At 34.1% G+C, this 13,917-nt stretch overlaps 1 protein-coding gene across 1 annotated transcript; it reads right to left on the minus strand.

Moving 5' to 3' along the window:
- Positions 1–11,340: 11,340 nt before the first annotated feature.
- Positions 11,341–13,036, minus strand: LOC120414947 (serendipity locus protein delta-like). Its single transcript, XM_039576279.2, has 4 exons — positions 12,872–13,036; positions 11,928–12,811; positions 11,696–11,869; positions 11,341–11,630 (listed from the first exon to the last, which is right to left on the minus strand). Exons 2-4 carry the CDS (start codon positions 12,791–12,793, stop codon positions 11,393–11,395), a joined length of 1,278 nt encoding a protein of 425 aa, XP_039432213.1. The 5' UTR covers positions 12,794–12,811; positions 12,872–13,036; the 3' UTR covers positions 11,341–11,392.
- Positions 13,037–13,917: the final 881 nt, after the last annotated feature.

The raw sequence follows: 13,917 nt of genomic DNA on the forward strand, positions 1-13,917 counted from the left end.
GTACATGAGTCTACATTTTACTTTTTTTTTGATTTTGATATTTTGAATTGTATGAAACATTTCCATGCATTTCCTATGTCAAACAAGCATTATAACTTTTTCGAAAAAAAGCATAGATGAATGATTTTTTTTAATTTGGCTATTTATCACTAAAAGTTGAATTCCCAAATACGTCTTTTTTTATTTTTGAATTAGGATTTATCGGACATTAAAGACATCTTTTGCGCTAGAGTTAAAGATGGTGCCGGAGTAATGAATTTTTGAAAAAAATATGAAAATATTGCCAAACAAAATTATAAAATCATTATGAACATAGGTAATAACGAAATATAAAAATCTGGCCCAACATTGGGAAATATACAAAAATACGTGTACCTTTTCAAAAAGTTACCCTTCCTTTTGAAAAATCAAAATATCTTTTAATGGAAAGAGCAGAAAATATTCGGAACACCCACAAATTCGAAACACTTTTGTGATAATTTGCCAACAGCATACCAAATGCATCTATTCCGTCGACCCTACTAATTTTAGGATATTTATTTAGTCATTCTCTTGCTATTTTACTAGTGAAAGAAGAACTTTTATAAACAAAAAACTGCTTTTTATCCAGAGCAGCAAAACACTGCATCCATTTTGCATGTTCCATAATTGTGGTACATGAAATATATTCTAAATAGATTGTAAAAGATTTGACATGTTTTTGAATGACAAATTGATTAACTTAGAAAATTGTTTGGGTTATAACAAATATGTTGAAAGAATTTTTGTCTAATAACGTTCGTATAAAATAAGTGGTAAAATATAAAGTGTTTTTTCAAACTGGATTTTCATTAAAAAAATGACAACTCGATAATTCGCGATTGATTAAAAAATTATATCAAAATTTACAAAATTTTAAAGGATGCTTGATAAAACATCATCTTAATGAATTCATAGATATTTTTAAATTACTTGAAAGAATATTAACTTTATTCATGTGAAAAGAGTTCTTTGATAATCATCATGAAAAATACAATTATAAATTTTGCTGTCTTAACCTTTTGTCATCACCATTTTCATTGCGAGTTGAAACACAGCGCAGGTATTTTTAAGCTTTCGGTTGTTTTTTCAATGACTGATTCTATATGTTTTTATATTGACTTCTTTTAAAAAGAGTTTTTTTTTATTTGAAAGCATTCTTCAGGTAAGATATGCTTATTATTTGAGGTTCTGGCAAATCGGGAAAAAGTCGGGAATCTAAAAATGGGATTTGAGTGTTCACCCTGATTTTTATAAATTTATTTTTTTTTAAAGTAATTTCGCAACTCTTGACAGAAAGCACATTTTTTGACAACTCGTTCCAAGGAGACCATAGTTCATCAATCGTAAAATGCTGTGAGTGTGTGTGTGCTACCAAATTTGCATTTAAATATAAAAAATGCATTTAGGAGAAGGTGGGGCAAAACGACCATATGGGGCAAGAAGAACAATCGCTCCTACGGCAGTAATTTTTACAATTTTGATTATTTCCAGTATGAAGAATTGTTGCTAGTAATACAATTAGCTGATTCTACTATCACATAACCGACAAAATGACGTAAATGTCACGGGGCATAAGATTGAATGAAGTTTTTTTCAAAACCTTTGCTTTCTTATAATATTTGGAAAGTACAAAATAAGGCTTAGGGTTCGATTTAAGGCTCATTTTATCAAAATGCTATTTTTCCTAGATCAGTACTGTCCCTACCAATGACTTGCACCTATTACAAAGTATGATTTAATTTTTGGTTATTTTTGCTGAGAGCTTTTTAAAAATCATGTTCAGGTGAGGCAAGTGTACCGTATGGATTGTTAGTATGGAAAAAATTACGAATTGCTGCAACAACATATTTTATTGTGAAATAAATATATGAAAGTATACTACTAAAAAACTGATTTTCCATACAAAGTATAGTGATATCATGAAAATTTACTATTTATCATCTAAGTAATATTTTTTTCGTAAAAACGATCAAATTATTGGTAAAATATTATTTTTTAATCTAAAAATTAAAGAAACGTTTTAAATACATTCTAATCTGATGCATCTAAGTGATAACAGTTCAATTGTTAGCAAATTAACATGTTGTTTCATGCATTGTTGTTTTGCCCCAACGGGTTGTTTGTCTTGCCCCATTAGTTGAGCAGATCGTACGGATAATAAAAAAAAATCAATTTTTACATCAAAAAACAGGTTTTTTTTTAAACTTGTTCTATCAAAGTCTCAGTTTGGAATAAGATGATTATAAAAAATCCGACAAATTTTTAACGTTTTTAATTAGTTATAACGAGCATTTCCTTAGCTTGTTCCCTGGGCTTTGTCATAATGAGTGTCATAGGTTTGATGCTTGTTTGGCAAAGAGTATGATTTGATTCGATGTGGAATTAAAATCGAAGTGTTCAGTATATTGCTGAAGCTTCCATTTTTACACATGGACACCACTTCATGCTGCGAGAACCCACTTTGGCGTAGTCTCAGGGCTTAATCGATGGCCGGTAAGCTGTCATCGAGACAAGGAGGTTCTCTGATAGTGGAAATATCACATTTGTACAATGAACCGCTACAGATGTGATTTTTCCCTATCTTAATGTGGGTGTCAGGTTAGGATGCGGGTTTAAAAAAATAGTGTTTGTATAATTTAGGATTTTTACTATAAATATCAACTTTTTATACTTTGCCTTTAGTTATTTAGGGACAAAATTAGTAACAGTGAATTTAGTAATTCTATCAGAATCGGTGATTTTCATTCAAGTAGCATAAAAACCATTCTGATTTGTCAAAATTTCCATAGAGTCTCGATCAATCAATAGTGAAATGATATCAGACTAAATTCGTTGATCTGTTGAACTAACGGTTGTCGGATTATGATTGTATCGACCATTGTTGCGAATCGAGGATCTACTGGAATTCTGACGAACAAATGGTGGTCTCTTTTTCAATTCACGACTTGTAAAATATCAACTTTTATTTTTTTTTGTTTTTTAAAAGAAGCCAGACAGGTTTTAAAAGAAACATTTTTTTTGGTTAATAATTAAAATGTCGGGGATTTGAGATAAGAGTAGCTTTCGGATAGGTTGCTTTAAATCTTGTATTCAATTCAAGTTAGGTAGTTATCCGCAATTGAATATTTGGACTTATATGAATAATTGAACATTTTGGACTTATGAATAACACACAACTGTGCATTTATTCTAGAGTCAGATCCATACAGCGTCAGTGTTTATTTGGTCGAAGTGTACTAATTCATTGGCAGATCTGGTTCTAGTTGTAATGTACGACAAGACTACTGACGGACGTGACAGGACGAGGGCCCAGTTTAGAGGTTTCGACATCAACGATGTGCGGCTGGATCACCCTCCCAAAAAAAAAAAAAAAAAAAAAAAACGAGCATTTCCTTAGCTTGTTGCCCCACTTTCCCCTAAATAAAAAAGTGATCAGAAATGGTTTTCATCGTGTTTTTACCATTGTTCATAAAAAAATATTTAGGACTTTAGGACTCTATTACATCGGAGAACACCAGAAAATGCATTACAAAAATAAATAAATAGCAAATTTAATTCTGCATATAAAAAGATTTTCACAATTTTGTTTGATAATATTTTAGGTATTTTCTATGAACTCTTGCAGAGCAAAGTCCGTACGCTTAGCCGATATGATCCCAAGGTATAACTGTAGAGAATGAGACGAGAAAAGGCAATATTATGCAAAAATATATTAGCGATTCTATTATTCTTCGGAAAATAGTGCTACGAATTATATATTGACCATTTGAAATGTTGAAGTCGAAATTCGATTGTTGTTGCTTGCTGAGATGCAACGGCGACGCACACGAAACGAGAATAACCTCATGTACCACGAAAAAGGACAGCAACGCGTGAGTGACCGTACTAGTGTGTGTGTACGTCGATCAGGTTGAGCTTGTCTGTCTGCGCAACGCAAAGCGATGTGAATGAAAAGAGAGAGCGACAACGACCGAAGTCATCGATTGCTGTGATGCTTGCACGGCGGCGCAGGCGATGAGCGTCGGGTCGGTTACGCTCTAACAAAGGAAAAAATGAGAGAGTCGTATGTGTGTGTGTGCGCGCTCTTGGAATGATCGTGGAATGCTCGGGGGTCTTCAGTCTGGTTTGGAAATTTGCAGTGGTTGGTCGTTTGACGACATTTTGCAGTTTCCATCTTCAAGATGGCTGCACCGATAAAAAAGGCTTTGTTTCGAGCTTTGTTTACTACATGGCGCAGTTGGTGGGTAAGTTGGGTCAGGATTTCAAAGAAACAGGTGTTGAATAATAAAGTGATATGAAGTCAGTTGACGAACGCCTCAACTGGACTAATAATAAACAGTAGAAAAACAGTTGACGAACGCCTCAACTGAACTTTTTAACAACGAAAGTTGACGAACGCCTCAACTAAACTTAAAGAAAACAGTACGAAAACAGTTGACGAACGCCTCAACTGTACAAAAAAAAGAAGTGTTGACGTATGCCTCAACCACTTGAATCTGTGATTTTTGAAATAATAGTAAAAAGAGAATAATCTTGGACGTAATTTAGTGCTTGTTGGATTTTAGTTGTGACTTGGGTCCCAATCACACCGGCCAGAATCAAATAAAGGGCATAAATTACAGGTTGACTTCACAGAGATTGGCTTGATGAAAAAGAAAACAAAATGGCGATCATGAAGATGCATCATGAATTGCACAAATTGCATGGTATTTTGTTGATCAATTTGCTTAAATCAAAGTAAAAACATGAAAGAAGAGTTTGGTGAGTCACGAAGACGCAACTTGGCTAAGAAAAATTATGAAAAAAATGAACCAATGAGAAATACCAGAACATCAATGTTCTAACAAAGAGCAATAAAAAAAGAGTACAAGCTATAAATGTGATAAGAAAAATATGTTCTTATCAAATTTTTATGAGAGGGAACAATAAAGAAATAAAGAGAAGCAACAATGTTTTATGAAGTTGCTGAAATAAATAATGAAGATGATAGAAAAGACACACTATTTTAAAAAAAATGTTAGTGAAAAAAAAGAAGCTAAGCAAGAGCAAGAGTTAAATCCTCAAAGGTGATAAGATTTTGTAAAATATCAAATTCTTATCAAATACTATGATAAAAGACGCAAAAAAAAAATAGTTGAAATGCAAAAACAAATCAAAGAAAAGCATGGTTCGTCACAAAGAGCGAACTACAAAAATACAAACTATGAAGAAGATCAAATGAGAATGAATGAAACAAAAGATGAGAGTAAATGTGTTTTTTTAATATTATGAGAGAGAAAAATAATGAAAGAAAGAGAAGCAAAAATGTTTTATGAAATTGCCGAAATAAACAATGAAGATGATAGAAAAGACAAATTATTGAGTAGATCAAAATAAGAGAGAATAAGTGGAAAGAGGAGAGTTAAAATGAGTAAAAATGCTGGAGATGATTAAACACAAATTGATTGAGTGAAAAAAACGCACAAGTGCAACAATGAGTAAAATTTGAAGAGTAAAATCCATAAAGGTGATAAGATTTTGGAATATATCAAATTCTTGTCAAATATTAGCATAGAAGATGCAAAAGAAAAAAAGAAAAATTAAAACAGAAAAGTTAAGTTGAATTGCCGAAAAGAAAAAAAAAAACACACATTTAAAAAAAATGTTAGTGAAAATAAGGAAAAACAAAAAAAAAAGGGAAGCAAGAGCAAGAGTAAATTCCTCAAAGGTGATACGATTTTGTAAAATATCAAATTCTTATCAAATATTATGATAGAAGATACAGAAAACAAGTAAATTTAGTTTAAATGCAAAAACAAATCAAAGAAAAGCATGGTTCGTCACAAAGAGCGAACTACAAAAAATACAAACTATGAAGAAGATCAAATCAGAATGATTGAAACAAAAGAGGAGAGTAAATTTGTTTTTTTAATATTATGAAAGAGAAAAATAATGAAAGAAAGATAAGCAAAAATGTTTAAAGTAGTTGCCGAAATAAACAATGAATATGATAGAAAAGACAAATTATTGAGTGGATCAAAATAAGAGAGAATAAGTGGAAAGAGGAGAGTATTAAACACAAATTGGTTGCGTAAAAAAAAACACACAAGTGCAACAATAAGTAAAATTTGAAGAGTAAAATTCATAAAGGTGATAAGATTTTGTAAAATATCAAATTCTTGTCAAGCATAGAAGATGCAAAAAAAAAAAGATAAAAGAAAAATTAAAACAGGAAAGTAAAGTTGAACTGCCGAAAAGAAAAAAAATCAAAGAAATGTTTGATGCGTCACAACAAGCAAATCAGAATAAATACAAAAAAAAGAGAGACTTAAGTGAAAGAGGAGAGTTAGAGTGCTTCTGGTGGTCATTCACAACATGGTTCAGAGAAATTAAAAAAAAAAATGCACCGCAAAACTATAGATACATCAAAAAGAAGAAATAGCAATCGAGCAAAACAGTACATAAAAACGAATGAAGAGTAAAACTCATAAAGGTGACCTTAAGGGAACACAGTGACTAAGTTAGTTATTATCTTCTTCTTGCAAAATCATTCAATTTCCGCACTCAATCTGGTTGGTATAGAAGGACAGATTAGAAACAATAATGTTCAGACAGTATCCAGAAATTTAAATAATGTATTTGAAAACCAACACGTTTTATATTTTATTTTGTATTCATTTAAAAAGAAATAAAAAAGGAAGGATTAAGTATTCTGTTAGTGACAGAAAGAATGACACCATTGTTTTAAATATTGAACTTGAGAGTTTCATTTAAAAAAAAATAAGGTGATTTTTAAACAGAAAAACAAATAGTTAAGAATTGTTTGGAAGTTCCTGAATTAAACTGAAATTGAAACTTCCCATGGAAAGAAAAGTATGAAATATTTGGAACTGATTTCAAAGCTCTGACATTTTAAGAAGTTAATGTAAGAAACATTTTTATGGAAACCTACATGCCTTCGATGTTATTTTAGAAAAAAAATATATGTGATGTTTTGAAATAATCATTAGACCGAGTTTGCGAAGAAAAAAATAATTTAAGTTATTTTTCAAGGAGAAAAAAAAACATTGAAATGATTTTGAATGTTTTTTAACTGTTAAAAAAAAGATGTTATGTAGGAAAGAAAGAGCATATGTTTTGATATGATTCCTAAATAATACGTTTTTTGTTTGTCATAAAACCAACACAAGCCTGAATTTCTAGAGGAAATAAATTATGATATTTATTTCTCAAAAAAAAGGCAAAACAAAATTGGATTGATAAATATTTCGTTAGTTTATTCAGAAAATTTCAAAGACTTTGGTTGGATAAGAAGACTAGAGCACTGGATTAAAATACATCAGGAGATTTATTTGCAGCACAAATTAAACAACATAATTTGGTTTGGTGTTTGATGTTTCTGTAATGAATTCCTGAAGAAAAAAAGCAGTGTTTTTATTCAAGCAAAGAAAGCAAAATATTGTTGACTGGCAGACTTGTTGATACAGGTTTCTGTTAAAAGTAAATGAAAGATACATGATAGGATAAGATCACTAGACGGAGTTTCTGGAGGAAATGTTATCAGAGATTTTCATGCATAAAAGAACAACGTAATTTGAAATGTTGGAGGCTTAGTTGCTTTGAAAAAAAAACCTGTGATTTTTTCAAGCAAACAAAAGTGCAAAATAGTTTAGATTGATAAATGTTTCTATCAGTTTAAAGAATAAATGTAAGGGATGTTAGTTTTGATATGGTCATCAGCCTTAGAAAAAAAAATAAATGGAAGGGATTTTTCAAGAAGATATGAAAGATTTTTTGGATGAGATTGAAAATGGTTTTTACACGAAAAAAAAATAAGTTACGATTCCTATAATTTCTGAAAGGGTAAACGCAAGTTTAAAGAAACAACGTTACAAACGGTAGCATAGTTTTCTTCAAGTTTTTTATTAATCATTGAATCGTTATAATTTTTCACTGAAGAAATTGTATTTTCCTTAAAAAAAAAAACAAACGGTATTTTGAAAAAAATCCTAGAACTGAGTTTCAGAAAAAAATGAGAAAAGGAAAGAGCAAAATATCTTGGATCAATTAATTGACTAAAATTTTGAGCGAAAATTGAATTAAGGTGAAGCCGTTGATTATTTTCGGAGATAATTGATCAACACTCTAAAATATTCTGTACAAAATTTAATTTAATGAATTTCTGCCCCAAAATGAATCAGCATGTGCCGGTGGTTGCCTTCTTGAACCATTGAAGAAAATTTTGATCTAAATCAAATGTGTCTCAAAATTTATATAATTTTGTGGAACAATCATTGACGTCCTAGTTGATAATCATTGATAATGACGATTTTCATAACTTCGCAAGGAATGGGATAATCGTTACCAAAAAGAATCAGCATGTGTAGAGCACTATTCTAAACCACTTGTAGAAGGATTTTTGTCAAAATATTGAAAGCGACACAAAATTTATAACATTGAACGAAAAATCATGGCAATGATGGAAGTCTTTACGTTAAAAGTGATAGTCTTAATGATTTTGAACAAATTTGAAAATATATTTTATTTTTTTTGTAAGTGTGGAAAAAGCTTGGGAATTTATTGAAATATAAATAGGCATAGTTGGCAGGTTCGTCAAAGAAAGACAGATGTAAAAAAAATGAAAAAAAAACAAAATTTGAAACTCTTGTATTAAAATTCAAGAACAAGAAAAAAATATGTGTTACGTGTACGTACACGGAAACAATGTGAGAGTATATGAGTAAAAAAAAAAAATAAATAAATAAAATGAACAAGCTGCTTTGATGAATACTGGGAGTGGGAGAAATATCATAACGTATTATAATGGAAGAAAGTATGTATAACTTTTAAACTTTGGCCACTTCAGATGAAAATATCAGTTATTTTTAAAGAAATCTTTAAAAGAAGCAGAAAAGAGTAGAGAAGGGGGCGAATGTAGAGAATGAGACGAGAAAAGGCAATATTATGCAAAATTATATTAGCGATTCTATTATTCTTCGGAGAATAGTGCTACGAATTATATATTGACCATTTGAAATGTTGAAGTCGAAATTCGATTGTTGTTGCTTGCTGAGATGCAACGGCGACGCACACGAAACGAGAATAACCTCATGTACCACGAAAAAGGACAGCAACGCGTGAGTGACCGTACTAGTGTGTGTGTACGTCGATCAGGTTGAGCTTGTCTGTCTGCGCAACGCAAAGCGATGTGAATGAAAAGAGAGAGCGACAACGACCGAAGTCATCGATTGCTGTGATGCTTGCACGGCGGCGCAGGCGATGAGCGTCGGGTCGGTTACGCTCTAACCTTTGTGAAAAAATGAGAGAGTCGTATGTGTGTGTGTGCGCGCTCTTGGAATGATCGTGGAATGCTCGGGGGTCTTCAGTCTGGTTTGGAAATTTGCAGTGGTTGGTCGTTTGACGACATTTTGCAGTTTCCATCTTCAAGATGGCTGCACCGATAAAAAAGGCTTTGTTTCGTGCTTTGTTTACTACAATAACAATAACTGTTAAGGCATTATTTAGATAAATTTAGAATTTTGGACGTGTAAAAGTTTGAATTGAGTGTTATTCACAATTCACATATTTCACTTTGCTTATGACTTGCACAATTTAAAAACATTCTTAAATTGTTCTGAAATATTGACAAGTTTACGAAATCCAAATGTCGAGGTAGATTTTACGAGTAATATCGCTCTGAGTGTTTGTTAAAAAAAAAGTTAATTCAAATTTGCACAGGTTTTCATAAGATTTTGGATCATTTATTGGATAAAAACGTTTATTGTTTAAATGAAATGGCTAAACGGAGAACTACTTAAATTATCTTTTTTAAATCAAACTGACAGTTCAATGAAAAAACAAAGACCGTTTTTGTTTTTTTATGCATTTCCGGATAGCTAGATAACTTGAATTGAAAATCTTAGCTGACTATCTGGAAGTAATTCCAAACTTAAATCCCCGAAATTGCGAGTTCAAAGCCAAAAATTCCTTTAATAAATTATATAAACAGTTATTGTTTTACAAGTTGCGAAGGAGGAAATTAAAAAAGACGACTATTTGATCGTCAAAATCCCGTAGTTCCTCGATTCGCAACAAAAAACGATACCAAATATCATTGGTTGAAAAGGTCAACGAATTATGTCTGATATCATCAAATAAATTATTGATTGAATAGACTGAATTGGAACTGTTGACTTATCAGAATACCTAGTTTTTTACTTCAAACATTTTGAAAATTTAATGACTGCTGCACTGCGCCTGATCGCATAAATGTCCCATATGAATTTTCATCATTTTTGAGTTATTGATGCAGTTCGGTTTGAAATCGTGTGCTCTTTCAAAAAGAGCCCACAACATCCAGAACACTGTTCCAGAAATCAGGAGGACATCCAGTTTTTTTGTGAAAACTTAACGCGTAGCATAATGTATGGGACTAACCCTAGGACTAACCTCTTCCACCTTTTTTCAGCGTGCTGTTTTTTGCATATGCGACATTTATGCGAACATGGGCAGTGCATTACTATTAGCTGGCTTAAAACTTCACCTTCAAACATTGTTTTTGGTAAGGAATCAACTAAAAACAAAGGTCCGGCTTCAAAAAAGTGTATGAACATCCCTTAAGAAGCTACAACTTGAGACAGGGTTGCCAGATCTTCAACATTTTAGACTCGTTTGTAAGATTGTTTGATAACCTGTCCATCGATAGTTTGGATGATTGGTCCAGTCATAGTTCTAATACAGATGAGTGAGATCCGGCTTCATAAACTACATTAATATTACTTAAGTAGTCATAACTTGAGACAGGGTTGCCAGATCTTTTCATCCAGCTTTCGATTCAATAGGTATACAATGAAGGTGGGTCTGCGAGCTTTCTGTGAAAAGTTCATTTTTTGTGAATAGAATAAGTGTAATATAAATTAACTTTGGAGATCATCTTGGTTAAGAAACCCTAGAATGGCGGAAACGACTTTTTTCAGTTGCTCTGAACTGAAATATTTTCTAATTTTGAAGGTATTTCATTCCCAGGGAAACAGCATCTAACTCCACCGTGCCTTTTATGTTGCCATATCAGCACTTTGTCGTTCAATTACAGCTCATAAATAGCGTTTTCAACTGAAATCGAGTAATAAATAGATCAATAAGAAGTGAGCAAGTAAGTTTCTTTCAATCGTTTTACAAAATAAATGGTTTTAATAGTGATAATCAGCAAATTGGACGTAGTTAGGAGCGAGTTCCTTATATGGCATTCATACATTAGCAAATTTTACAAATCATCTCAATTTTTCATTTTGAAAGTTCATTAGGTACTTATCTTTGAGGGACGGATGCAGTAGAAAAAAGTAAGCATTCAGTAGTATATATTTCATACATTTATGGCACATCACTCTATATTCTACAAAATTCCGTCGGCCGCGTTCCCCAACAGTAGATGCGCGTGCCACTGCTGCACGTGCTGCTTCAGCGTGGAGTACTTTGCAAAGCGCTTGTGGCAGGTAAAGCACTGGTGCGTTGGTTTGGGGCTACCTTCCTCGTTACTCTTTTTCCGTGGGGGAGGAGGAGGAGGTGCAGGAGATGATCCGGCTTCTTGATCCGTAGCGTGCGCTATCCGGTAATGGCGCACGAGCTTGTAACTGAAATGGTGGTGGAGGTGAAGTTAGTTTATTTTTAATTTGTGAAGATTCGTCATTTTACTAACAGTTTTGTGAATGGTTTTGCACAAATGTTGCAATTGTAGATTTGCTTGTCCGATTCGTTGGCCGTTGGGTTAGGATCGTATGATGGCGTTGTAGCTTTATCTTGGGTATCCGTGTTCGGATTGTTCGCAAGCTCTGCAGAATGCAGCGATCGGCAATGTTTCTTCAGGTCATATCTAGAAAATAATTTAAGATATAAGAAGTAGAAGATGTGATTTTTTGAGTTTTACTTACGCCCGCGCAAATTTGCTTCCACAGTACTCGCAGTGGTGCTTTTTCTCTCCGTGAACACTGTTCATGTGACTCCTGAGGGTTCGCTTGTTGGCTAGCTTAGCGTTACACAACGAACAAATCTGCCATTGTCCCGCATTTGATTGTCCATTGTTTGTCTCTGATTGAGGTTTGCAAATCTGAATGTGAACATCCAAGTCTTGTTTGCTGGCGAAACAACGATTGCATGTCTCGCATCTATTTATGTCCACAAGACTTGCAGTTGATTCCACTACTTCCTGATCGACATCGTCAAACACCTCGATCTTGAAGTCTCCAACAGATATCTGCGTAATCAACCCTTCGCTTACATCAACTTGATCAACCAGCGATTCATCTTCCTCCTCCGAAATCGTCTCCACTTGCATCTGATCCTCACCACTAAGTTCCTCCCCCTCAATCACCAGCACATGCTCCCGGATGCTCGATCGCAGATTCTCGATAATCAGACCAGTCTCTTCGTAGAACCATTCATCGCTGGCCTTTATCCCTCGACCTCCATGCCCCCGCCCAATCCAGTCCTGGGCCTTGCAGCAGCACAGTCTAAAGTCCACCATCAGCTGGATCATCTTCCAGCAGGGCGTGCAGATATCAAAGTCGTCCTCCACGTTCAACTCAACGCCGGCAACGCTCTGCATCGTTTGTTGGAACTCCACTGCGTTGGCGCCTGCACTGCTGTAATGGTAGAACTGGCCACCCGGTGGGCGTTCGCGCAGGCAGAGGGCACAGTACGGCGGGTCGACTGCTTCGACCAGCATCGGGCCATCTGGAAGGTTAATCTGGGTTGACGACGGGTTTCCGTCCGGAATGTATACAAGGGGTGGGTTCATCGCTTGTGGCTATGAAATCTTGAAAAAGAATCGCTACTTCAGTTTACAATTTCAATGAAATGAATGATTATGATTTACCTTTAAGTTAAGATCATCTAAGAATTACTTTAGAAATCTCACTTGTTTCGGCACAGAACTTGGGTTATCATTCCGTAAACAAAATTAAAATTCGCTCACAATTCTGTTTTGACACAAAAAAGCTTGGTGAAAGTTATGCACCGATAGGAGACAAAATCAACAAAACATGGTTCAGTGTTGCCAAAATGGCGTAAACTGTAAGCCCGATCTCACGCACACTAGCGTGCTATATAGAACATGCTGCCCGGTACAAAATACTGGAGTTTTTGCCTTCCTCACTGAGGTAAGGCTATAATCCTGCTCTAAAAATGAACTTTTTATCAAAAGCTCGAAGACCCACCTTCATATATACATATCGACTCAGAATCGAAAACTGAACAAATGTCTGTGTGTGTGTATGTGTGTGTGTGTGTATGTGTGTGTGTGTATGTATGTATGTGTTCAAAAATCTTGCCAAGTTTTCTCAGCACTGGCTGAACCGATTTTGATCGAACCAGTTGCATTCGACTTGGTTTAGGGTCCCATACATCGCTATTGAATTGTTTGAAGTTTCGATAAGTAGTTCAAAAGTTATGTATAAAAATGTGTTTTCACATATATCCGGATCTCAATTATATGCATGTAAACGATGTCCGGATCCATCATCCGACCCATCGTTGTTTAGGTAATCAAGAGACCTTTCTAACGAGTCCACAACATCGAAGATCTGGCAACCCTGTCTCGAGTTATGACCACTTAAGTGATATTTATGTACTTTTTTGAAGCCGGGTCTCACTTAAATGCATGTAAACGATGTCCGGATCCATCATCCGACCCATCGTTGATTAGATAATCAAGAGACCTTTCTAACGAGTCCACAACATCGAAGATCTGGCAACCCTGTCTCGAGTTATGACCACTTAAGTGATATTTATGTACTTTTTTGAAGCCGGGTCTCACTTAAATGCATGTAAACGATGTCCGGATCCATCATCCGACCCATCGTTGATTAGATAATCAAGAGACCTTTCCAACGAGTCCACAACATTGAAGATCTGGCAACCCTG

Source organism: Culex pipiens, chromosome 2, assembly GCF_016801865.2.
Source record: "Culex pipiens pallens isolate TS chromosome 2, TS_CPP_V2, whole genome shotgun sequence".
NCBI lineage: Eukaryota > Metazoa > Arthropoda > Insecta > Diptera > Culicidae > Culex > Culex pipiens.